Genomic DNA, 27,880 nt, shown 5'->3' on the forward strand with positions numbered 1-27,880 from the left:
ATTGTTGCGTGAGCATCGGTATCAAGTAGTAACCAGTTGGAGAAAAGCTATAAGACAGCTACAGGCACTGACTACAAGTACACCTTTTTCACCTTGTAGTCACGTGGTAGCGTATTCTGATTGATAGATGTCATAATAGCATTTTTATCGCGAGATGGTGTGTTTACGCCGGAACCGTGTTGACTTATCGACATCGCCGGTGGCATCGTTAGCACAAGTGATGAAGCGTCCACACTCTAAATAGGAAAAATAGGTAAGATACAGAGGCGACAAAGTATTCCCAGTAGAAAGAGACTCCCTTAGCGCCATTGTGAGCATCTTGATATGTCTTGCGATTAACTCTTCACTAAAATCAAACAAAACCTACCGTTTTCGGCGGTCCTCCATAGACATGCTCAATTTTCGCTGCCGTCGTCAACGAATCGTGTCGAGTCAGTCGTGCTCGCCCAAAACTGTCATAGTCGGAGCCGCTCGTTGAACTCGCCGAGTGATGAGCTTCGGCAAGTACGCGAGCTCGTGTGACACGATACGTAACCTGTAAAAGTTGAAAATGAGTTTAATGACCATTGCAGCTGGCATAAACTTCCGAAAACCTACAAATGATCCTATCACCAGAGCAATTAGCGCCGATAGTCCACATGCTAAGAACAAGCTTTCTGGTGAATGCATTCCACGCCTATTTTCTACTACTCGTTCGGAATTCGGCTCTGAAACGTAGTATTTATGGTATATTCAAGGTGGTCTCGTCTTTCTAGTTATAATGACTTCGAAAATTTTCAAATTTTTAAATTTCAGTGCGAACAAAGAACTAGTGCCAAAAGAACTGGTGTCAAATAAAGAGAAGGTTTTCAGAGGAAAAATACAAAAAAAAATGTTCTGAGAAATACTGTTTATGAATGTATAAATTTCTTAGGAAAACTTTTCTGTTGATTCGCCTCGTCCCATGGATCGTCCCCCTACCTCATAAGTTTCAAACATTATTTTATCATTGGAAAAAGTAGATCATTAAATCAAAATTGTACAAAGTCAAAAATTATAAGTAAAACAACCGTTTCGAAGTATTACTGCGCCCTGAACAGATCATTTTCATAATTTGGCAGAATTTAATGCTGTATCAAATTGTTGAAGGTTACTAATCCATGATTGAAAAAACCCACACGGGAACTTACTACTTAACACCTTAACGTTTGCATTTTCACAAGAAGTACAATAAAAAAACCATCAGCTTATTCTTGGGAGGCTGCTCATTTTTGTCGGTCGAAAAACAAATCGAATGGAATAGATCGGTTCAACCGCAGTTTTCAAAGTGATCAACTTCAATACTATCCCTCCTTAGCTGGAGAGCAGAACGTCAGTTTTTGCTGGAAACCTTATACGAACTATAATGACCAGGAACCCGCACCAATTAACCCGTTAGGCAAACACACGCGTTGAATATGTATGACCTCCGGATGCCCGCCTGCCTGACTGGTTAAGGTCGTTCGTCTAATGTGTGATGGCGCAATCTGTATGGTACGTGGACGGACATGAAGTGCCCAGGTAATCACTGTCGCTGATGTTGGTCCCGATGTGAAATGTTGACTGATGAATGGAGCAGCGATAATTGTTCCCGCCAGGTAACGTAAGCGTAGAATGTCAAGTACTCTATGTCTGCATAGGTATGACCATGAAAATAAGTGGATAACATTCACCAATTACAAATTCAGGTCAAACCATCATTACGAGTTACGTAACGATTATTTCTGTTTAAGACCAAAGTGGGTTACTTATTGCAGGTAATTAACCAAGGAACGGTAGAAAATTCTTGAATCTTAATTAGCACAGCTTCGCAAGGATAAAACAGCCAGAAAGCTCGGAATTAAGCAGGATTTTCAATGTCGGTATCGCTGTAGAAGCATATTGGATCGCTTGTTGAGAAAATCCAGTCCTAAGCGCCTAATTTTCCCACAACATCCATCACTCCTTGGATAAAGGCAGTTATTAGGTTATCTTAATTGTTGAATTTTTCAGATTGTTCAACTCAATAAAGAATTATTTCAAAGTAGCCAAATAATTCCTATTGCTAAGGAATGGGAGAAAAAGAAGGGAATGGTACGGGAAGTAAATTATACCAGTTACTGATATTTATTATGCATAACACGAATCACACAAAGGTTTTGATGAACATTTTTTCGAGTTTCTATTATTTTGAATTTCTTTCTCGAAAGATTTTCGAGTCATTTATATTTGTGAAGTCTTTACTCTTTTCAGTCTTTACTGGATATTGGACACAACCAGCAACAAAATTCATTATTTCTACCGTCTTCACTCCTAGAATGGAGTAAAGTATTGCTTAACTAAGCATATCTATATTTTGTTGGCTCCAACTTCTCAGTTTTCTCAAAAAGAAAGAAAAAACAAACAAACAAACAGGTCACATTAAACAGTAGTGAGGATCTCCTACATACTATCTAGTAATGATCACTGTTGAATATTTAATTTTTTTCTAAATTATTACCTTAAAAAACTGAATGACCATGTATCAACCTAATCATTCATTTGAAATGTAAGTAAATTTAAATCTTATCTAATGGAGCCAAGGAACATTGCATGCAGAAAAGAAATTCGAGGTCAGTTTACCAAAGCCAGAAAATCTATAATAAATTTTACGACAAATTTCACGACTCTTCGCTGAAAACTTCAAACACCTAAATAACTCTTAAATAAATAATTCTTATCTTAATCTTCGTAAATTTCCCTACGTTGACAAAATTGAGCTACTCATTCTATGCAGAACTTACCATCGCTCAGTTCTTCAGAGATCACTATCCCTTCTGGACATTGTTCGGATTGTCCAAAGACAATGTTTTGTATGAAATGACCGCCACTCCAAGAATTTCTATTCACACATCTAAAAATCAATACAATTGCTGTGATTCACCAAACCCAGTCGGTCCCCACGGTACAGTACCTTGCAATGGTTAGGTCCCAGGCGCAGTGTGGGTCTTGCAGCGCAACGCATCGGTTGCAGGAGTCGGGTTCGTTGCAATGGTGGACATCGACTGTCGCCACTTCATCAGAAGAAACGACAACCAGTTGCCGTGGTGTGGTCAACAGATTCACCTGTAAAGAATAACATTGCTAACAATTGGCAACAAATGGCTGGAAACTTAAGAAAAAATAATGCCGATCGATATCTCACCACAGGTATCGTCCTCGAGAATACCGTCACCGATTCGATTACTGTAGTGTTGCCTACAGTTTCTATTAGTTTTAAAACTCGACCATCCGATGTACCGAGGTAGATTATGTCGTAGTGTTGGCCATTCACAGAATCCACCTAAAGCAATAATATTAGGATCTCCAAAGAATTTTCTGTCTTATGCTGCGCTATTAGCGCCAACAAATGAGTCAACTCACATGCGGTAAAACGGCAATCTGTGTGAGATCCGCTCTGTCTGCACCCTCTATAAGCATCGGTCCGTTTACCGATTCTATAGCTCTGTGCATTAAAGGTGTCCTCGCAATGAAGGATACAGTAGCTTCAGGCAGCTTCGTCGAATCCGGTACGCAAGCTCCTGGTCGTGGTCTCGGGATTTCGTTACGATTGTACGGTACCCAGAGGGAGTTTACAGTGCGCTGGAAATGAAAGAACTGAAGTCAGTCAAGGATAACTCGTACGCGTTGTGTGGTGCATTTCTCACCTGTTGTTTAAAGGTCCCGTAGTCGAATTCTTCCCTGATACGCTTCATAGAAAACGCACAAACGGCGCTCATTCGGACATCAGAGTCAGGTGTGGAGAAAACCGCGTAGACTCTGTGGTCATTGACTGAGGTGGCTATCGGATCAGACACAGCTTCTGGAAATGTACTGCTCTGGTTGTTCTGGTTAGGAAACATTCACGAAGACTTCATTTTATTTGGTATTAGCTGTGAACAATGTAAAGCATTACAACATCTCTGTACGAGCAACTTGTGGATTCCTCCTGCGGGACGACTACGAAACAAATATTTAAAAAAAAAACTACAAAAAAATTAAATTAATACGATGTAAAGTACGCCAACAATGTCCTATAAATCGAGTCGACTCACTTAGTTCGTTAAAATAAAACGGTGTCGCTGATGACAACGAGCAGTTCAATCGCGCTTTCATGAAGGACGTCCACCGCTCATTCGCTGGTCTTGCACCTCCCTTATCGTTTCTACAAACTCTAGCCACTCGGGCGTAGATCTGAAACACTCGAAATTCTTATGAGACCTCTTACACTCAACGATTTCTTTGTACAACTAAACTAACAACGCCTACCTGACGCTCCTCGTTGTTATCCATCGCTTCTGCAGCTCGTTCTCTGTACCAATAGTAAACGTGTTCCTTGTACACAAACGAGCCAACGAAGTTAGGTGCTGAAAATCCTCGCAATAATTCCGGAGATTCTTCAGGATCATCACGAAACTTACTGTCAAGCACTCGAGCATCATCTCTTTGCGTTCTTATTCCATTATCTCTGTCATTCTCACCGATTCGTTTACGGTAGATCAATGGATCGTTTCCGACAAAGTCGGACACCGTTCCTGTGTAGATCTCATGTGTCTCCGGAAGATATACAACCGTCGAGTTATCACGTGGATCATAGGGTGATATGCCCTAGAACGCGAAAAAAAAAAATTACTGGCACAGTGCAGGATTACAGAAAACAGGGAAAATTAGGGGAAAGGGAAAAACTTATTGTCCCGCACCTGTCCATCAAATTGTCGGGTATTTTTCAAAGTGCCGTCAGCGCCAGAATAGACATACTCCCGACACTTTGGCGAAAACGCATGAGTTCCGCAGATCAACGCTTTCCCAGCGGTCTGCCTTGCCAGTACACGAATATAATTCTGGCAGTCACTCTAAATTTTCAACTAAATATCCGAGAAAATACTAAGTAGAAAATATTAAATATTCAAGGGCCGATTTTCCAAAGGGGAATGACAACCGCTCCAATTCTTGTGGAGAGTAGATTTATTGCAGTACAGGGGAACAACTCTTTTTTTCTCTTCTTCTATGTGAACCTATCTATAGGAGGTATTTCACCCTCCGCCAATCCACAAAAACCGTAACGTTAACCGATGAATCGTGGACTCCTTCAACAAATGAATATCGAGAAAAATTGACGAAATCCAACCTACCTTCAATTTTCCCTTCATCAAACACTCTTCAATCACATCAGCTGGTGGTTTCCAGTCGATTTTCTGCAATACAACAAGATCATACACTGTAGTTCCACAATTTCCACAATTACAGTAGTCCTCCAATCCGAATGATCTTGTTTACCGTGCAAAAACCAAAATCATCACTACGTCAACGTCTGGCGCTGGTAATTTGTATACAGTAGGATTAACGGCTTGAGTGCTTGCGCATAAACTATGCTGCTGTATGCAAATAATGTTCGTATACACAACGAACAGATCCTATCGTATTACCAGAACATAAGCAAATCAGCAAATCAATAAATCAATGGTGCAAAATGAAACTCACGTGATGAACACTAAGCGTTGTTAGTGACAGGTTATAGACAGCGTTTCTGAAAAATGAACAGAATAAGAGGCTTGTAAAGTGATCCAAGATGATTGATTTTTGGTAAAATATCAGGTCCCGAATTTTCGTACAGTAATAGCCAGGAATCATGCTTAATGATCCACGAAACTAGGTCCAGTTGGTTCTCGAGCACCATCGATCAATCCTTTAACCCTTTGACGACAGCGCTTCTCATCGGTGAGCCGCACACTTTTCGTTCAATGATTTAATAATTTTTTGAAGATTTTTTTTCGTTTGACGGGTTTGTCATCCCAATATAATATACTAAATAATATAAGTCCTGCGCGCAAGGTATGCAAAAAAAGCGCGCTGTCCTCAATGGGATAATAAGTGATGTCTTCAACGTTAAATATTAAAACATTGACGTCCACAGCAACTTGAAATGTCTTTGAAAATAGTAGAGAATGACTCCAATGTACTGGTAGTCTCTTAATTTTTCAAAAACAGGTCTGATTTTTTTTCTGGGATCAACCCCAGGCTACTCTGCCATGAGAATCAGGTTTATTCCTCTGTAGTAATGGTAATGCATATAGTTAAATAGTAAAGTGAACCTACAGTAGTGTATGTACCTTGACTTGAAATGTCGATGAAAAAAAAACGTTAATTGATCGGCTGCAACATAACTTTGGGGTTTTTTTTCTAGTTTTTAGGGCTAGCGCCTGCATTGGAATAGTATCGTGCAAGTATGTGCGGTAACGTATCTTACGGATTCTGCAGAATTAAGAAAATCCCTATGAACTACACAGCCTTTCCATCGTTTTTTTAATAGCACGTCTACACCCACAAATAGAAGTCTTTTGTTACAAAAAAACTTGAATTCTCGTTCGAAGATTCCGGAGAAAAACCTGTCATGCACGCCTCCAAATTCCAAAAGTTGGCTCTAATGCTGGTTTCGAAAGCAAATCTTAAAAAGTATCCTCTAGCTTCACTTAAATGAGCCAGGGGTCAGTAATCAAGTATCTAAGTACAGTTTTTAAATGTTATGGTCCCTCATTTGTCCCGTAGACAACACTGAACTTACTGGTAACATTTGACTCATTTTGTCAACTATCGTGAGCTTGGAATCTCCGTTATTTGGAGAAAGCTTCACGGCCAGATTGAATTACATGAGTCTTTTGTGAATCAAGCGCTCACGGGAGAAGCACGGTGTTTTTAGCTGTTAGCCGCTCCTAATTCTGTTCCAGAACCCCAGCAGTTAAACAAAACCAAAACAAACTACGACAAACCCAACTCAAGGAACTGAAACCTCAGGCTTTATGGATTCGAGATTTCTATAGCTACTGATATGTACCTATCTTCACTACCAGAACCATTTTTTTGAACCAACCCCACTTCCTCCTCAATGCTTTCATCGTGGGTGTCCCCTTCCTCAAGTGCAGGTGATCACATAAGGAACGGACCGTGCGCTTTCTTTCTTTTTTGTTGCGTATCGAGGCGAACAAGGGAGAAACATGCGATAAAGAAGCGATTCGCTGTAATGTTTCTTACGGACGACATCGTGTATCTTCACATCGCCGCTCATTTCTCTTCTTCAAAACGAATGTGAACAGTTGACGGTGCTTCCAAGAAATAAATCAGGCGCATATGACCTGATGTCAATGGATCAGCAGAGAAAAAAACCTGTCCAGTGTAGAACGTCCTAATACAACTTTCAACCAGCCCATAGGCACAGCCGACAAGTCTAAGACCCTCGCTAAAGAAGAAATCACGCAGAAGTCCTAGTAAACTAACGACGCGTGCCGGTTGACATCGTTTAGGCGCGCAATTTTCTGACGATCCTTGCACAATCGTCGTCATACAACGGTATATACGCGCGTTTTTACATTTTAAGCGCATAATTGTTTGCTTAAGTGGCTGCGGATAAGTTGCCAGTTTGGCTAGTAGAAGGAATTTCTACGAAAAGTTTTTTTAGCTCACGAAATCCTCGAGCAAAGCAGGCATGAATGGCGAGTCGAATTTTGCAGAATTAGTCGGCAATACTAGCGAAAAAGCGACAATTTTACGACAACAATTAAGTGCATTCTAGTCTTTTGTGAACTGGAATTGGGAATTTCCAAGAACCTGTCGGGATAAAAAATCACATTTTTTCAAAATTACATAGCTTTTTCTTGGCTCACTGCTTTTTTTTAGAAGATTCATTAGAATTCGTGAACCACGTCACAGAAACGTCGTACAAACTAGTCAAAAAAAGATTATAAGTTCGATCAAAACTAAAGAGTGCTACTTTAATTAACCCACCTCAGCGCGCCTTTTTACGTATTTGGCGCATGGGACCTGTTGGTGGTCCCGACCGCACTATTTTAAAAATTATTCGGAGATAGTAAGCCCAGTAAGTACAAAAAACTTCTTACCACATTATGAAATCATGAGAAATAACCGTCGGGAAATGAAATGAACTCCCTACGCAACCAAAAAAGCGCGGCTCATCGGTGAGCCTTGCTTTCGTCGAATAGTTAAAAGGGCTGCTGCTTCAAAGGTTACACCATCTAATCACCAGAGAATTTACACTATGCTGTGGTTTCAAACTGGTAAATTCTCGAGATCCTTATTGGACCAGAGATCCTGAAATCCCAAAAAGTGACTATCAGAATCTTAAGTTTCCAGTCCTCTTATCGCATCCTCAGTCCTTCACATTAACCCTTTGCTTCTCAATTCACTTTGAAACTCAATAATCATGCAACAACGAATAAAAAACCACCGTTGTCTTGCGCAACCTTCCGGTCTCGCCGGGGGGTCCAGGGTCGGCACTGGTGGTGTTCACAGTCACTCGTTGACCTCCACTAACCATCAACTTTGCCGTCACTCACATTGTAATTATCCCAGAACCGACGGCTCCACTCTCCGCCGTCACCGTCGCCGACGCCATCCGCTAACCTTGCGCCATCGCGCCAAATTCGATTATCGACATAGCAACACCAATGTTCGATAGTGAATGGTCGTTTTAGTGGACTTGGGTGGACAACAGATACTTGAGCGAAGTTTCGAGTACAGCTAGCAGAGGTGATTCTACCTCCTAAGCATACAAGGTCCCCAGTAAAACCAATAGAATACTCTCGACCTCAATCCAGATGTTCGCCCGGATACAACCTCATTCTCTTTCACTAACTTTCCCTCACCAAACAATACTGACATACCTCCTGGGGCTCGTCGCGCATACGTTACACACAATACGCTCACCCCCTTTATGCTAATCAACACGCTTCACTGATTCCTTAATCCGGGGTAACTACGCGCAGATCAGCAATGCTGCCCTCGAGGATCCTTATGGAAATTTTGCAGTAGTCGATGAGTCCTCTTGTCAATGAGAACAACCAGCACCTAAGGGAAGAAACTGAAAAAAAATACTTGAAATAACGCAAAAATTAACACAACCCAAACAATTCCCATTTACTTTGAAAATTTTTAAAGGTCAGAACTTTTTGCAGTAAAAAAAGGACCAAAACTCTCTGTCATCAAGAAGCCCGTGGATCCCTTATTTCCTTGGATCCATCCAGCTTTCTCCCGGTACCACCTGCTGCATCTGAAACCTCACTCACTGGTAACCTTATCCTCGAGTCGGAGACTGCTTCACATCCTTATAAGGAGATTAGTCAAATACTGACGTCTCGTTTACATAATGAGAACGGGCAGCAGATGTGCCCGTGCGGTGGCACCCTGTCGGGCGTTTACTGTATAAACAACGCCTTTCAGCAATAAATTACCATTGTCTTTGCCGACATCAAATTAGCATACCGTAACTGCACCAGATTTCACCGGAATCACCACATATTTAAATAAACGAGTGCGTAAGGCCACGTTTTTACTACTACACGCATTACCAATGATAATGTGAGGTTAGGTGTCCCTCATTTTCGCGCAGATTCTCGTTCGATGTGGGCCGAATACACGCTCGTCCTCAGACTTCGTGGCAAACGACGCGTGTCATTGAACGATGCCATTTCAGCAGTTCTCAAATCAATCGATATGGCTTAACTTTACGGCGGAACAAGTTTTTGGGCGGAGAGCTTTTAGAGAAGTGGATTAGACGTTAGCGAAAGCACATGATCGAATCTAATTTCGTTGTGACTCTAGTTTCCTTTCCAGAAACGGCTTTACTTCCGAAAGCTGTTAGGATTTTTTTTTCGTTGACAGCACTTTTAGACTTATTTCTGCACAGCCAAACCATAGAATTCCAGCTCTTCGTACAAACGACTGGTTCGCTCCCTCCAATTACCTCATTCTCCTCGCTATTCAGTAACGCGGAAAACAATTCTCTGGCACGTAATTGGAACTGTTTATGCCCGCGCAAGCGGCGTCAGTGGTCATCGTTTTGCGCAACTGAATGCCACGAATATTGCTGGAACGTCGCCTCATCGAATCGTCAACAATAGCGACATAAACTAGCTTGATGAGCATCAAATCGAGACAACTAATGAGGCGATGAGGTCACTCTTCACATCTTGCTCGACCGCTATTTACAGCTGTGCCTTGAGGGCGTCCATTGGGTAGTATAAAAAAATGTTAAAAACATTTGTTAGTGGAAAACGTTCAAAGGACTAAAATCTGTTTGAAAAAATAAACTCCTTGAACACCAACTTTTTCGCCATTCATGTCTGTTAAAAGAACATTCCTGAAAAAAACTAAAGAAATAATCTGAGCAACGTTTTTAATTACTGACTACAGTAACCTAAAGAAACTAAGAAATTTGAAACCAGCTTAACAATTCACGACTAAAAGAAAGATAATTTCAAGTGAGTATGCAAGAGTTTCTCGAAGACAAAAAAAAAGTGATTATTTGCTGAAACTGCTAGTAGAGGGTTAGAAATCCTTTTTTCTTGCTTCTTATCCAAGAAATCTCCCTGTTTAAGTCTTTACTGGATACGGTTAAACGTTCTGACTAAACTCAGTGAATCCTTCCTTGTTTCGTCACTGCTTCTCTACAATAAATCAAACCATAAGGGTTATCTTAGGATCAACACTGCTATTAAAAGTAATTGGTTATAAATACTCCCGGCGAGCCCGACTTAGCGCAAATCTGATGGAGAACCCACCGAGGTTCTCCTCAGAAAAGCACTCAATGGCGTCGAACTTGACACCTATTGAATACTTGCCAAATATGCCCACAAATATCGTTTGCCGAATGTTGTCGCTGAACTGGGTAAATCATCTTGACCTCGGCCGGCCACTCACCGCCTCAGTTTACGATGTCATAAATACAACACTGAGACGGAACAAGCTTTTGAAGTCTCCTCCGCTTCATTGACTCACTTATTTTATCGTAATAACTTTTTAGCGCTAAAAAGACATTTGAGCAATCACTTGACATCTCTCACTTTAGACGATATTTGAGGACATTATTTCAAAAACACTAAGGACACCTTTCGTTTCGTGGATCATTTTATGATTACATGACCTTTCCGCTAATCACTACGGTAAACCGAGTCGAACGCAAGAAAACATTAACTCACCGAGCGCCCACGAGCAATGAATCACCATCAGCTTCCAATAATTTGAAATGGTCACTTTCTTCTGCGGAATGAGATCCATGACCGCCAAATCGATAGCCGAGGCCTACTGAAATCAGCAAATCAAACCTGGAAATCTAACATATTATTTTTGCTATAGGTGAATTTTCGCAATTCGTAAAATCATCCTCATAAAGATTACGTGAAGATTTGATCAACTTGTCACTGTAATAATTTCAGAAGAGGCTCTTCACCATTTTAATCGCAGGTTATGGTGTTTTATCGAGTTCGATGACCATTGATAGTCATAACAGCAAGCGTTAAGTCCATCCCTACACAAAAGATAAAGAGACCTTCAAACTCTTCACTCCACAGTCACTCCCCCACCCCAGCTTTTCACGGGAGCCTCAGCTTCACCTGGCCCTGCGCCAACTTCTCCTTGTCTGTGACCTCAACGCTCGCAAACCGTAAATCTGACAACTGCCATTCGACGCTGACTGATTGACAAGCGCGTGCACAAAACTTACACCAACCACACCTCTTTCCGTCCAATTTGTCCCGTCACTGCCAAAACCCAGAAAGAATCCGGTCATCTATCATTCGCCTTCACCACTTCCACCATTTACAAAGACCTGATCTACGGATGGAGATCTGGTTCTGGCGGCGGTGTTCTTGCAACAAATGGAAATGTTACCAGTTCGCCCATACGAACGAGCTAAACTGACCACTTTCAGTGACAGGCGAACTGGCTCATTTAGAAAGAGTTGCTTACAAGAAACGATGGATGGATGGCGCATATGAATGGAGCAAATTGGTGGACATTTCCAGAAGAACTTGTCCATTTCCTGCCAGGAACGAGCATAACGTAAATGTCAATCGGGCTCCCAAATGTTTCCTGGTGTAAGCGTAGTTTCTCCCCCGTTTCTGAATGGATCCACCTCATATATTTTTGAAACAGATTGACTCGGACCACCCGCTGAGGAATGACTAATGAACACCACACGTGAGAGCGTTTTCGTGTGAACAGACGAACACTTCAGCAAGCGATGATAACATCAATCACAGACTAAAGAAATGCAAAAAAAAAAAGAAAAGCTCAAGGATACCATAGATAAAAGAATATGGTTTGAAACTTCTGCCCAATAGCCCTAAGTGAAACTTTGAGAAACTTTAGCTGAATGAAACTTGATCCTTTCGGAAGTAAATAACCTATTATATAGAAAAATTACTAGATTATTAATAGATAATTAAATTAGATAGTTCCCCTTTTAGTTAAAGTCTTCTTTTATAGGTCATGAAAAATCGCAGCCTAATTCGATCTACCAGAATTCACAAACCTGATTGATCATAAGTCAGTGCGAGTGAAACTAGTAGAGCTTGTTTTTTTGACATAGATATAACCATCGTAAATTTCTTGTCACCCAGAATAGATCAAGTCAGTAAAAAACGATGCAAACTCGTCCTTTATGACCAGGAAGTCAGAACGTTCTTTTTCAATGCTGAAACCATATCATAGCTACAATGATATCCGGCAGACTCCAGTCTAGGAATCGTTCTTTCTTCACCACTTCTTATGGATCGAATAAATCAATGGTTCGGATAGATGTGAACTCACTCATATACTTGCAACCGTTCACCATCCCCAAATTCTCATCTACTAACTTTTTTGACCGATTACTTTCGACTATTTCTCTTGGCGTCGCCGCTCGTGCGTGCCTGCGCACTATCCTATCCTAAGTGCTCCGAAGGACGTCCGTCGGTTCTTGACGGTGGCGGCGAAGCGCCACTGACTTGCAAACGAGTAATATCGAGCATTTATGATAGGACACGACGGATCGCACGATGGAACGGAATGGAACCGGATGAACGGAACAGCTTTATTGCGTACATCTTGTCGGGTGCAATATGTGCAAACGGCGATGTTATATGGGACACTGTTTCCTGCGAATAGTAGAACTATTTAAGGGTTCTGATGGCAACCTTTTGCTTAAACCTTTCTCCCAGAAATCCCCGAGAAACTACGTAATCCTAAGAACACTTTCTTCCGCATGACACCGAGCCATTAGTCGCCCGATAACATCAAACAACTGCACAATCTATGCAAAATACGTTCATACGGCAGCGGGCTTTCTTTTCACATCGTGTTTTCGCATCAACTGAACTCGCTAAGGTCGTCCAGCGAAAGTCCCTCCGCTCCCAACGTCGCCGTTCATTTCTCCGCTACCGTATGCAAATTGCATGGGCCAGTATAAGCGAAGTGCCAGTCGCATTGCATTGCCACACCCTAGACATTCGTTTTCAGCTATAGGATTCACAAATTCGTACGCCGATTCGGGTCGTTGCCGATGTTTTTCTCGACCAGCACACTTTTTCCGTATTCAACAAGCCGTCTAGCGAAGAAAAAAAATCCCATTCAACGGCGGTTCTTCGCCTTTGTTTTGCCAATTGAAGGTTCGGAGAGGTGTCGGACGCAGAGAAACGTAGTGATGAGTGAGAGGTTGCAGAAGGTTGCGTAAAAAGCTAGACGACGAAGCTATCAGTGAAGATCATTTCACTTCAGAAATGGACACGTCTTCACTAAGAAGGAATTATGTGCATCAACCTAACTTTCTAATCCAAAAATACCCGAGAATTTTTTCTTACTCTATAAGCAAACTAATATCTCAGTCTGCTATTTTCCACAACAATCTTCATTTTTCCTCATTTCTTATTAATTGTTTTCAGAAAAATACCTTCACTTTACATTTTTTTTCGACGACGAATCACCACTGATGCGCTCAATATTCTAAGCTAATTGCGTTCTTGAATGAAAGGACACTACACACACGCTTATAACGCAACAAAGCAACTGCTTTTCTCAGAAAACCTTCACTATCATCACCAAACAAAGAGATCGTACTTAGCTCATCTTCCAGAATGAGCTTATTCGAAAAGTGAGTTTCGAGAAGTGTTGCACTTTCTAAGTGAGCCGAGTGCGACTCCGTAACAACCCGAAGAAGTCTTAATTCATTGAGAATTCCGAGATCTATGAAATTCTCAGGACTCATACTTCTATTTTTCGTAGCTTTTCCTTCTTCGTAGATGGAGATGACTATTCATTGAAACATTTCCAAGCATACCCGGGTGGAGATGGTGGTCATTCCTCTACGTCGTATACCCCTCCCCAGGGACAATGTCTCTGAAGAGATCGATTAGCAACCATCATGTACTGACATCTCCAGCAAAGCTCAACACAAAATTATAGCCATTCGAGAGCCTCCCCCGGGGGAGAATGAGGACGAGGAAAATGTTAGTGCTTACAACTACTAGCATTCGGGACACAATGCTGTTTGGCGTGGGGCCCGTGGACATTAGAGCACCATTCACACGTAACGTGATTCTGCGCCTGTGAAAAAGCATCTACTCACGCTCAATGTACTATGAGCGAGTGTAGAACACTTACCAGCACTGGAATACACCACATAACAACGTAAAGAGTCACCCGTTTCTCGGATTCACGACCCTGAGTCCAAGGCATGTCCAAATAACGCACCACGACTCAGCATCACGCATTTTTCCACGTAGTCGCGCGTCGGAAGAGAAATTATAGTGTTGACGACCAGCTTTCCGGATCAACCATTCGTCATTCGGCCGATATTTGACAGCTAGTCAACGGGTAATGCACCAGTCTGACGGTCATTGTCATGACATAATACATGACGTCAATCGTCGCCGGCTTCCAATTCAAACAAACAACAGGAAATACGAGCGGGCTTTCCGCTCCCTTAAGCTGTGTTCGACTACAGTATTTTTAGGTTATTAGACCTCAGAAGTAGGGATAGGTCTGTTAGCAAAACAATAGTGGCTCATTTCCCAACATTTTCTTCTCAGAAGAGAAGAAGGCGTGGGAAAAATTAAATAAAGACAGACCCAAATCAAAAAAATTCCAATCTTTCATCAAGCATCATAAACATGAGCATCCCGCAGACCTCGTGAAAAAGACGTTTCTCAGGGAAAGTACCCATATTTCTCGGAATTCCCACGGCTTTTTTCACTCATGTTTCCCGTTTTACTTTTCTCCCTAATCCCTCTTACTGCCTTATTGTAGGAGAAGAAAAATAATCTATAAGTATTCAAGGACGACTTTTCCAGTGAGATTTAGCAGATCATATAACAAGAAAAAAAGTATTTGAAAGAAATGAAAATGAAGAATTGAAGAAAAATTTGTAGATTTAGAAGTTCCTCGGTGTTTAACTAAAACAGTTCGCTACACAATTTTTATTTCGTTGAATTTCAGAAACCTATCTAGAATATTATCTATATCGATATTCCGTGGTTTTGCTCCTTCCATTTTCTTCAAAACCCCCACAGAGTACATCTTTCCGTTGGTTTTTTATTCTCACTAATCCATTTCCAACCTCATTCTCTCGTACAATCACCCACTTTCCGTAAAATCCCATATTCTATAATTTCCACCTGTTCCTTTAAAGGCAGCGTACCACGAATCTGAGGTGGTGCAGATTTCAGGTGGAGTATTCGTATATGGGATGGGAGACTACGGAGAAGGAGGTGATTCCGTCCATTTCTTGCTAATTGCCGTAAAAAACGGCCCGGAAGATGCGGCGCCGCACAAGACTGGCGCGCTCCAATCGAACCTCTTGTACAAAATGGTGCGCCAAAACGAATGAAGCCGTATTTTCCGGGCCGTTTTTTACGGCAAATAGGAAGAAATGGATAGAATCACCCTCCTTTCCGTAGTCTCCCATCCTGTATACGAATACTCCACCTGAAATCTGCACCACCTCAGATTCGTGGGGTGATGCCTTTAATCGTACTACACTACCATTAATGGTACCTAGGTACGAGTCGGAATGAAGAAAAACCACGCCACATCGTATTTCTCGGGGTCACGCTACGTAAAATGCGATGGTGGCGATACGATCTACACATTGCCGACGACGACGACGATGGCCGACACAGTTGTTGCGTAAAATCTGGTGTTCCGCATGTACACAAACGGAGATTTAATGTTATGATAGTCAGAACAGTGATGGTAAACATTTCGGACATCCATAGGTATTTGTAGATGAGAGGGCAAGGAGATATGAGACCATGGGATCCCTAGCCTGGGCGTCTAAGAAGTCCCTGCGATGCGGTTCACCGAGCCGTAATCCTTCGTCGCCGATATTCGTGGAAGGATTCAAGGCAATGCTGTGCGAACGAACACAGATGATTAATTCGTTGGCTCCATATTTCCAAGGCGCTAATGTGCGCAGATGCAGCTATGCTAATGAAGTTCACCGCCAATTCACATTTGCAACGAATCTCGGCACGCATTCCGCTTACGATACCATTAAGGACGATAATTAATGTTCATTCGACATTCTTAGATGTCCGCGTGAATGATCGGATTCAATTTCGAACATAATCTATGTATAGTGCTGCAATTTATCAACTTATAGACAATTGCGGTCTTTTTATGCGAAATTCATCCATTCCGTGGGAATTATTGCCCAATTCGCTTACCAGTGTGCAGTTGAAGAATGAGAAATTCCAGTGAAAATTTCAGAAACGATATTTTTAGAACCATGTGAATTGCAAATCTCTTCCAACATTAATTATAGATAGTTCTAATTTATTAGCTAGCTCTAATTTCTAGCTCTAATTTCTAGCTCTAATTTTTGAAAATCTTAGCGTTGAAAATCTTTCACCATTACCCCAGTGCCCCTCCTCCCCTAACTATGTAACTTTTAGAGGATTTCATAAGGTTTATGAGGAAAACGAAATGAGTCACTTTCGACCACACAGCGATTACTCAGCCACCGTTTAAAAACTGTCAGTTTATCAATGGATTATATTACTAAGCAGCTTAGAAGAAGTTTCTGGTACTCGGTCAATCGCCAAAAAACCGAGAAAAGAAATGATGGGAATTATGAGTTCAGCGCATTTCTGCGTAGGCACTGCGAAAACACATAGAACGCTCACCTTCTGCACAGAAACGAAAGTCAAAAAGTCAACAGAGAGGTACTATTATAAAATAGCATATTCTAGAAACTTTTAAGAAGTTTAGACAAAAATTCAAGTAACAAAAAAAAACTGTTATTTGATTCTTGGACAATTCTTATAGTAGCGACAGGAAATACTACACATAGCAACAAAAAATATAATAATATTAGTGCATCATATCTACCTGTCTACTTTCAAGATTTTTAAATAAATTACAACTACTCTTACATTACAACTCGTAGGTAAAAACAACAGTATAACTTACAGAAAACTAAGTGCGCCGAATCTGAACTGCCATTCACAACATTTCTGGCAAACGTGAAAAAAAGAAAAAGAGAAAAAGGACTCGTAGCATGAAAACCCACAATTTTGACCAGAAAGGAATGGAATTCAACTTTCTGCTTTCTGCCACAAGTTTCCCGCCTCTATCATTTTTTGGCAATAACAACCCCGCTTCTATCCTCACGAATTCCTCCCCGTAAAATCTCGAAAATCTTTTAGAAGCCTAAATCACGTCATTTTTTAAACCTGTAATTTTTCGAAACTTCTAGAACGAGTTCGTACGCGTTGACAAATTACAGTTAGGTTTATAGTTCGAAAAGCTTGTCACTATCTGATTCCGAAAATAAGTTAATTCAACTAATCTAAAAATTTTACGGAAAGATGGAATTGAAATGAAATTGGAATTGAATGAAAAAAACGGAGTGGAATTTTGGAGCATCGTAAAGGTATCTATCGTCACTAGACCTCTGGGATATTGCTAGAAGAAAATCTCTACGTATCTATCAGTTCCTCACTCATCTCCTCAACTTGTTTCGTTTATCTATCCTTCTTGTTCGTAATGCACGAGTACATCGCAAAATTACACAATTTCCCTGAAGTGTACAAACGTCGGCCAAGTGGCCCCGTCACTATAGCAAGTGCCGATTAATTAGTCAAGTGTTGAAGGCGAATAAATTCCGATGATCCTCGGCAACTGTTGCGACTGCAACAGAAATCGCGCCGCCATCCGAGCACTGAGCCGTGTTCGCGCTGTAATCCGAATATTCGTTTCGGCGCCGCTTCGGCAACGTTTTCAACTGAACTCATATAATATAGGCAGAGTGAAACGCAGCAGGTGACAAACGCCTTGAAATTGGCGCCACTTGAGGTCATCCGAGCTGAAATCTGCCACGTTTAAATCACTCAGTCATCGGTCTCGTCATTGTTGGCGTCGATTTTTTCCTAGCAATGCGCAACCTTTGCGTCTCTTTTCGGCGAGGTCATCAAAACGGCTCTGAATAACGGCTGAACATGGTAAGCCCGCTATAAGGGCCACTCAAAGTCAGAATGTTCGTCTGTCTAGTGCGATGGAATGGACAATGCGCGAAGAAATGCATAGTTTGCCACTTGAGCGGTAGCGAGAAGAAAAACCAAGTGGTGAACGGTCATGAGCATGCCATTCTTAAGTGACGGAAAATGTTTGAACTTCCCTAATATTTAAGAACTCGGGGATTTTCCCTGTCCTTCTCTATTCTTCGACACAACTCGTAATAATTAGACAGGTCCGTAATTCACCAAGATATTCTCATCCAATTTTATATTTTCCCCAGAACTGCCCTTGAACAGGGAACTAGACTGAGGAGCAGCTCTCAGTTACTGCCACTTCCGTTTGTCCTGAGGTACTTTCCGAACGCTTCGGGCTAGGAAACGATGCCAAGCTATGGAGATGAGTGAAGGCCGTAACAAACATGGAAAACTCCCAAACAGCCATATCTTTAGGATAGAAGTTTTGCTCGCTCATTCAGAACCGTGGTGATCACAGATTTTAGTCCTTATGTGATGATTATAAATAGCCTTCTTAGCTAACCTAATCTACGAAACATGGAGATTGTCTAATTGTTCTTCTTTCTATCACTTATACATGCGAGGATTTCTCTCCACTCCAAACTTCCGCTCCTTTTCGTTTCTCTGCCCCTATTGTGAAGCATATCCTCTGTCTGGAAAATTTCCTCAGCAGATGTGAAATTCGTAATGAAACCGCGACCACAACCTAAATGAGGAAGATCCAGTCGTATTTCAATTTGTCTTCAAACCACTACACGTATAAGCCTTTCAGAAACAAATCCTCTTCGAAGATCAATTAGCAGAAGAGACCAGTTCAGGAGCGGCGATCACGTCCTACCCCACCATCATCCAGCCTATGTTGATCTTTATGTCAATAGAAAAAAATCGAGATTGACATGCGAATACGAGATTGGACGAGTTTCCCGTGTGATGGTTTGCGGCGTACGCGGAACCGGCTCCACCCGAATCATTGCTGCCACCCGGCCATTCATATAATAACTGGACGCGGTGGACTCGTCCAATATTGGCGTTGCCGCATAAAAAACCATGATTCCAGCACTACCGTCATTCTAACGCCCTATAATAAGATACAGGGTATTAGCCTGGATCGGGTTAGACCTTTGGATTCTTGCATAATACGGATCTTTGTTTGCCAACGACTTCAAGGGGCTTACCGACAGCACCGGAAATAGAGGATACGGTGATGAGAGGATCATTAGTCCCATTAAGAGGATTTTATGTCAGCCTAAGTGGTTGATATATGGATTTATGTTACCAGTAGCTCATTAGCATACATAGTACATACGTTCCTGAGGAAATCGCTATAGTTACTGCATTTTCGGTACAATTTAACGCCATCAACACCTTGCACAGACCATTACGAGAGTTTATTTGTGTTCTGCACCGTCGTCTAAGCGATAGCTTCATTTAAAAAAAAGCGCTAGAGTGCGGATGATGGCTTACGCAAATAGTGTTCCCCTACAAAAAAAAAGCCAGGAAACCCGAAAGGAAAAAAATACCGTTAATTTACACAAGCAGATCGAGCAATCAAAATCAACGATCTAGTATCTCATTGTTTCTAGAAAAATCCCTGGAATGGCTTTACGAGGACTTCAACACTGGAGAATTAATGGAAATCGATCCTGCCAATTCATTTCAGGGAGATCAAACCCACTCATGATCATGATCCCAGGAAATCGAATAATCTCCAATCATTCACAGATGTTCATATGAAAAGAACCCTTCAGCTCACCTGGGCGCGTGTGTTTGACCCTTGTAATAACGGCAGGGAACCGATGAGGCGGTAACATCAAAGCGCTTTGAGGCATAAGAGGGAAGCCGCCACGGCTATCTTCATCGGTTCAGGTGATCTTAGTGAAAAACCCAGAATAATGAGATCAGAACGAAAAGGAGGCCATTTTCTAAAGATTCCTCTAATCCACTGGTCTTTCGGACAAATTTCACTGACATTTTCCTCCCATTTTCTCGTACCGCTGGAGCAGATTCGTAGCCTATGATCTTGTCACAATTGTGGAAAATCGTTCGAAGAAGACTCTTTTTTCATCCAGAACATAAAACCACGGGAACATACTGATGTAACAAGCTTTCTCACGGAATAGCACATGATCTTCGTCACACAGTTTCCACATACACATACAGCAAGCAGAACGCGCTAGCCTGTTCGGTGTGGTCGGATCGCATTTCTCGCCCGATCGCATTCAAACCCTCTCAGCTGTGAGTGCAAATATGAGTCTCCACTCTCCCTGGTTCATCTCCCTTCAGACCTTCACGACAGAAGCGATCATTTGTCGATATAGGATATCCACTTGACAACGGGGAAAACAATGAGGTATGCAAGAGGGAGTTCGGCTACCAAGAGGTCAACTGGGGATGGTCTAGGAAAGCGCAACTTTGCTTTAGAAAACTAGCGGATAGAATGAGAAAGATCTTAGAAATCCTCAAAATACACATCGATAAACTCACAAAACATCATTTTACAGTACTTATTATAAGAGAAAGTGATGTGAGGAAGAGGACAACCAGCCTACGTCATTCCTGAACAATACTGAAAATTTAACACAAAGAATTAAAAACTCCGGAAGAACAGGAAATCCCGATTCTGACCCTCCATTTCTCAGTCTATGATTTTTCCGAGAGAGAAAAAAAAGCAGTCATACACTTTTTCCTCAGCTCTCATTCTACGCTCACATCGCTCGCTCATTTCTTAAGTGTCTCATCGAGAACATGATAAAAACAAGGATGCGAAAAGAACTGCAAGTTGTTGGTATGTGTACAGAAAGGTCAGCTCATGTAGATTCACTCAAGCTTCTCTCTTTGATTTCCAGAAAAAAAAAGCCGAAGAAAAATGATCACTTCCACATCTCTTAGGAAAACGCAAAACCCACCGAACTTCTTCGAGAATTACAGAAAATGATTGAAAAATCACATTGCTTACGTGCGCGCTTGAAAAGCGGCTATTTTCAAAGAAAGATGAACATTCGCTGGAGATGGATGGACATTCTTCAGCGCTCACTGAAGCTATGAACATTTTTAAGTGGGTCATTTAGATGGATTTGCTGAAGGCATTTGCGAAGATATACGAAGGAAAGCTCTTTTTGTGGACTTTAAACTGAAGTAAAATAAACAAAAAGCCAAAAATTGGAAAAAAATTGAGAGTTCTAGAATACAAAGATAGCCAGCTTAAACGCTTTAAGACCTCGTTTCGAAGCAGGGTTATTTAGTTTTCTAGAAAATCCTAGGGAGATTAAAAGATTTCTGCTCTATTTGACAATTTAAAGTAGTTATTCTGAATCTCTTACTTAAAGACTAACTCGAGAATTAAAGTTATCAAATTTGTATTTAATAATTTTTATTTTTACTGAATTGTCTTTTGTATTTAACAACCTTAGGGTCTATCTCCTGAAATTTGTGGACAGGTGAGATGATCAAATAACTCTGGATTATCCTCACAATTCACAAATCAATCCTGATCTCAGCACCTCCGGTCACACCACTAAATCCACAAATCTTCACGGTACTCCCAAAATCCCCTAAATTATGCCCGCAACAACGCTTCTGGAGAGATCTTCCCATACCAATCTTATCTGCGAACAACACACTTCACAACTCAAAATCTCTCAAGGGTACAACCCCTGCTGCTCTAATAGTCCCTTATCTAATAATAATTAGTGCTGTTGTTAGAGAGGCGCCAAACCATGTTCGTCGGTACGGACATCGAACGGGCGAGGGTCATCGCCATCATCGTAGATCCGAAATCTCATTGAGGTCATACGGATTTGCACATTCAAGATCACTATCGGATTTCTTAAGTACGGTGGCGGCATGAGCGCAACAATAGAAATACACTAGAAAAACATGTGTGCGCAATCACTTTACAAGTGTTTCTTTGTCCACATTGCGCGGGCTAACAAATTGCGTTGCACTCCGAGGTCACGACATCCGAATCTGCGCTCCGATCCGGAGACGTTCTCTTGGCTCTTCACAATCTGTCACAACCGTTCACAATCTGTTTCTAACAAACAATGCTTTAATTGCTCGGATTTTTGTACTACAGACACGATAACATATGGTTCAAGTGCAGCACCGATCCCATTCTGTCCCGATCCATATGGCCAGAGCTGTAGACGAAAAAAGGTGGTAGTGGTCTGCAGCGGGGCTCTCTGAAGTTCTCTAGGCCGGGTCGCGTACTAATTGTCGCTTTGCGTGACCCTATACCTCTTCAAACCGGCAATACTATGAGGAAAAGCTTCTGGATTAGCTACTTCATGGAGACAACAATTCCCCAGAGGTCGAGCAGAGAATAGGAGAACTTAAATAACAAACTGGTCGATCAAGCGTGTTCGATTCGATGCTGTTCACCGAACGAAATGTGCGTTTAAATTTTTAGGATGCGACATTTTATTTAATGCGAAATTTCGTAGGACTTCGCTGCAAGCTTTACGTGAAAATATTCGTTATATTTCGGGAATTTCTCAAACAGTTTCCAACGGTTTAAATGGTGTCAGATAAATTTTCTCATAAAAGCGAAATCACCGCTCAAGAAGCTTCATTAAACACCTTAAAAAAGTTTAAAAACCTTAAGCGAGTCAGGCGCAAAAACCTGTGTTGACATATGTAGGTAGCTTCCTTCTTCCTCTCATTGAGATCCAAGTTGGCACAGGAGAGTGATAACCCACAGCCTCCACACTATCAGTAGGTCAAAACTCCCCAAAACACGAAGCCTTTCATCCCTATCAGATAAATCGATAAGTAGCCCGATTCGCCCTGGAGGGAAAGGGACAGCGGCTTGGTACAAGTCACTGTATTAGTTGCACACACTGTTCATAAATCTTTAGATTTAGAATGGAAGTCGAAAGTTCTGGGGAGATCCGAAAGGGATTGATCAACGCAAAGCACACCTTGAAGTGACACATGACACATAAACCGTTAATCGTCTACCAAACTCAGATTAAGAGAGTTTAGGAAATAACTAAGAACTATGGGATCAAGCCCCAGAAGCAGAATTATAGGTGTAAAATACGGTCGTTTGTTGTAAATTTTTCGCATAAGAAATGAAAAAATGTGACTATTTCCTCTAATCTGACCATTTAGAACCTAATCGAATATGACATCGAAAACTAACAATACGTGATCGTTTGGAGAGTAGCAGAAAAATTGTAGTAATTGTCCCAAATCCCTTAGCATACACAAATTTACGCCCATACAACCATAACGGCGCCAAATACAGCTCAGCAACTTGTCAGCGCTTTGAAACCAGTTCCCCTACTCGCACCACGTTACGAACATTACAAACGTTCTCATCGGCCGGCGAACATCATATCGAAGTGCCGGTCGACTTCTCCGTCAAAACACACCTTATTCCTGTGTGTTCCGTTCTCCTCAAGAAATAGCTAGCGGCAAATTTGAGCCTCAAGGGTCTTTGTCCTCTATACTCAATTAGATGGGATAACGCTAGCGTCCAACGCTGCCATTAGCATTTTGATTCCATTTCAAACGTTCGTAACAAAATCTCTCATTCATTTCGTTTCGATGTGCTCGAGAGGCTCCTGGAAGGCGACTGCAATTTGAGGATGGAACGCTAATTGCGTTTTTACTGGCCTGATCTCTGCGTTTGCGCGTACCACAGCTATTCGCAACCAGACTAATCCACGGGTCCAGAGTGACATTTGCTCGCTCCCAAGCCTCTCACCGAGATCCTCCTCACTCCCTGTGAGTTCATTACAATGGCCCTCGTGAGAGCCAACGTCGTCGAAGACAAAAGATTGACCTTTCTTCGGTGATCCGGGGCGGATGAGAATAACTGCGAGTTGGGAGGAGGTGAATAGCGGACGGAGATAATTTAGGCACGGATAATTCTGGACCACTCACTGGCTATCATATTTCAAGAAGCATTCCTTTGATTCTCGTGGGAATACTGAGTTTTGCGACGACGACGGCAACAATGTTTATCTAGCTGTACTCTCCGAGAATTCTTCACAAATAGTCCACTAACGAATTCAAGATATCCGAACACAGAAAAACTCGAGTGTGTTCGATGTGAAGACCACTTAATGTGCTGGCACAGTTCCAGCAGATCTCCTTGAAGAAAATTGGACTAAAATTTCACGCCATCAAATGATCAACTTGATGTCCTTCAAATAAAGGACATCGCTTCCGAAAAAGGGCATCGCTTCGAAAAAAAAAACTCCTCAGAAGGGTATTTTTCTCTGCTAAGCCCAAACTACCGTAGTGAAAAAAAGAGGGAAGGAAGTGTGCATCAGATTCTTCAAGGTTTCAAGGCAAAAAAGAGTAATTAAATCAACAATAATCATGTTTGATCAATCACGTCATGTCGCGGCATAAATGGCAACCATTTTGGGGGGAAAAACTTCGGAAAAGAGTGAAGATACTGGGGAAACGAATAACATCTGGAAGAATACCAACCTCCGTTAGGTCGTTTAGTCTCTAATTTTCTAAACTAAGCGGATTAGGTAACATATTATGGTACATACTGATTTAATGCACCTCCAGTAAACACTATCAGCCTCTAGAAAAATGTGCTTTGCCGATTTTTACACCCTATTCACATTATGGAGGCGAATTTTGGAATAAAACGTTTGATGTAATACGAATAAGAAGACTGGTAGATAGCCTGTTACTGACGTTAAAAAGATGTAACGAGGCAGATTTTCCTGTTCTCTGTGCTACGTTTACGATAGCCGCAATAGGGCCGTACCAGAACCGACTTTGTGGACTTTGTAACGAGCCAACGAGCAAAAAAAAAACACTGTGAATTCGCTGGAAATTTCCAGAAAGTGACATCTTCTTCACCGATCCACCGAAATTTCATGAGACTCCATCGCAAGTTTCACTTGAAAATAGTCTTATTCATAGCAGCGTTCGCTATAGAATTCCAAACAATAGCGTTATGAGAAGTTGCGGCGCGGCTAAATCCGCTCTCTTCGACCGTCAATTCCGTTTCGTATTCCTCGTACGAGAGCAAATACCGCGATTTGCCGCTGCTAGACCCTCATCGGTGCAACCACCACCGCAACCTTCACTTCCTCATTGACCCTGGGACAGCGGCAGCGTGCAACCGAACGTGAACCTTGAACAACTTCAGTTGATGAGCCACGAAGCGATAGCGAAGATATCGCTAAGGAGTTGTATGTTCTCGGGTTGAGATGTCGTTCAGCGATAGACACGACGATCACACTTCTAGATACGAGTTGCGCCCGATTACAGCAAGATTAGACGAGTAGGCGCCGACGCTTACAGGACCTTTACGAGCTGAAAATTATCTCGAACAATGTCCGACAAGCAGCCGTCGTCGTCTACAACTACCGCTTTTATTGCTTGCAGAAAAACATCGACTAGATAAACTTGAACTGAAACCATAAGTCCCTTGCTACTTCAACGTACACAACAAATCGACGAAAAAAAAAGTTATAGTTGAATTCTAGTATAAACTCCCGAAATCCTAGCTATAACATAACAAGCGGAAAAGTGCAGATTCTATTAAAAATTTTCTTACGCGCCTACGTAAAGTAACGGTTCAGTGGTGCTCAGTGCAGCACCTTCACATCCGCTAAACGCTGACATCAAAATCCTATCGTTTTTGTTCTTCGCAACTACATTACTAGATACAACCTACTGCTAAACAACAAGCACATAGCATATGCGGGGAATTTTGCCAAGAAACTAGCATTAGCAGCTGTTGATTGCGTACTTTTAAAACAACTCATAAATCCACTGTATGCTTCGAAATGTGCACGGACGGAAAAAGCTGTTCACGACTTTGCAAACGATGCTTCAAGTAATACTCGTAAAATGAGCGAGTGCTGGTGTATTGCGGAACGAGAAACTGAACCATGGTAGACTATACAGTAAGAGGTAGAAAAATAGCCAGAAACAAAACTTATAATTAAAAACTTGAAAAATTCCGGAACTAATCGAAGACAAAAATTATTGAAAAACGATTTCAGACCACTTCCAATGAGAACAAATGTGAAGAGAACATTTTTTCCACTAAAAGTATTCGAAAATTCTTATGGAGTACAAAGTAATGGCGCTAGAACAACAATTATAAGCTCTAGATAGCATTCAACGACTTCTTTGCAAACCAAAAGAGCAACCAATATCTCTTTTTTAAGCAACCAATACCTCCTTATTTAACTCTATTTATTATTTAATTTATTTATTATTGTTTAAGTTTCTCAAAACAAAAGTTGGGCCAAAAACTCGAAAAAATTGCAGAAAAAGTGTTAGACAGAAATGTTCTGCCGAAAATGTTAAAATGACATGGTTTGCGCTATAATCGAAACAAAAAAGATTCGAAGAAAGTGAATTTGAACACGCGTGACCGAAACAGAAACCACTCAGGTACAGAAGTGTTTGTTAGCGATACTTCAAAAACACTTGAAATGAAAGAACGGAGGTAAACATACACACATATACAATCGCAAATAGTACCACCGAAAAAAGAATTCAATAGCAGCGTTTTTTAAACAACGATGCTCCAAATAACTATGAATAATCAGCAAAAATGAAGAAAGAATTAGCGAAAAGGCGCAGAGAAGTTAGCCATAAAAGGCGAGAGAGAAAAAAAAACCGCGGGTAAAAGAAGTACGTTAAGGGAATTTCTTTTAAGTGAACACTTACTAGCTAAATATTTATGGAAGAGGGGAAAAAAAACTGCAGAGATTCTAGCACATTTGATCGCAGAACTTCTTTTTCCTCTCAGTGCTATATACAATCTGCTAGCTCTACTAGTGGATTCAGAGCGAATATAAACAATTTCTAATGTAAACTTTTCTCTTCCATCACATAAGAAGCCATAAATAACAATCCTAACCCTCATAGAAGCCTCTAAATCCAGAACAGCACTCGGTTATTACTAAATGACAGCTTAAGCTAGCAATTACCTGATTATCCGAGAAAATTACTGGTCATGAACGGAAATTCTCGCCACATATGGACAAATATGATAATGAATGTGAGGACAGAAAGAACTGATGGATGACTTTTCGTTTCACGAACAAAAAAAAAAAGAGAAAAAAGATAAAAGAACGTAAAACCACCTAATTGTGGAGGCAGTAGTGACCCCGATAAACACCGAATATGACGATAACTTGCGAACTGCGATTTCTGTCACCGTATAAAAAGTGGTTGTAAACAAAGGAAAACAAACAACTTACTTGAATTAACAACCTGTCTTGGTCGAAGATTAAGAATAGCGGTTAAATTAAACCGCACTAAAAGACAGAACAGAGAGATTGTAAGCAGGCGCATCGTTGTCTCTCGTCAAATATAGATGATAGTGTCGAAATAAATCGGAACTTTATTAGTACGACATTAGGTTAGGATAATAGCGATTATTATCTGAAATTAAGTCGGAAATAATTCGAAAAACACGATGAAGGCACAAAGAACGCGAGCGATGAACAGTGAGAAAGTGAAAAATCGCGAAAGATTGGAAGTGGTGAAGAAGAATTTGCGAGTTTTTTTCGTGGTACACGGGTTGTATTTTATAAATAACAAATGACAATCGATCGACAAATTGGTAATAC

At 41.3% G+C, this 27,880-nt stretch overlaps 1 protein-coding gene across 1 annotated transcript; it reads right to left on the reverse strand.

Annotated features, from left to right (window-relative positions):
* Positions 1-71: 71 nt before the first annotated feature.
* RB195_005124 (uncharacterized protein) lies at positions 72-27,602 on the reverse strand (the record flags this gene model as incomplete). The annotated part of the gene is made up of 16 exons (XM_064177432.1): positions 72-236; positions 368-535; positions 598-707; positions 2,781-2,890; positions 2,951-3,102; positions 3,182-3,319; positions 3,400-3,618; positions 3,684-3,838; positions 4,071-4,209; positions 4,285-4,382; positions 4,437-4,623; positions 4,716-4,868; positions 5,148-5,210; positions 5,497-5,542; positions 11,004-11,109; positions 27,509-27,602. The coding sequence occupies 16 exons, from the start codon at positions 27,600-27,602 to the stop codon at positions 72-74; spliced, it is 2,103 nt and encodes a 700-aa protein (XP_064034557.1).
* Between the last annotated feature and the right edge of the window lie 278 nt (positions 27,603-27,880).

The sequence above is a fragment of the Necator americanus genome, chromosome I (genome assembly GCF_031761385.1).
Source record: "Necator americanus strain Aroian chromosome I, whole genome shotgun sequence".
NCBI lineage: Eukaryota > Metazoa > Nematoda > Chromadorea > Rhabditida > Ancylostomatidae > Necator > Necator americanus.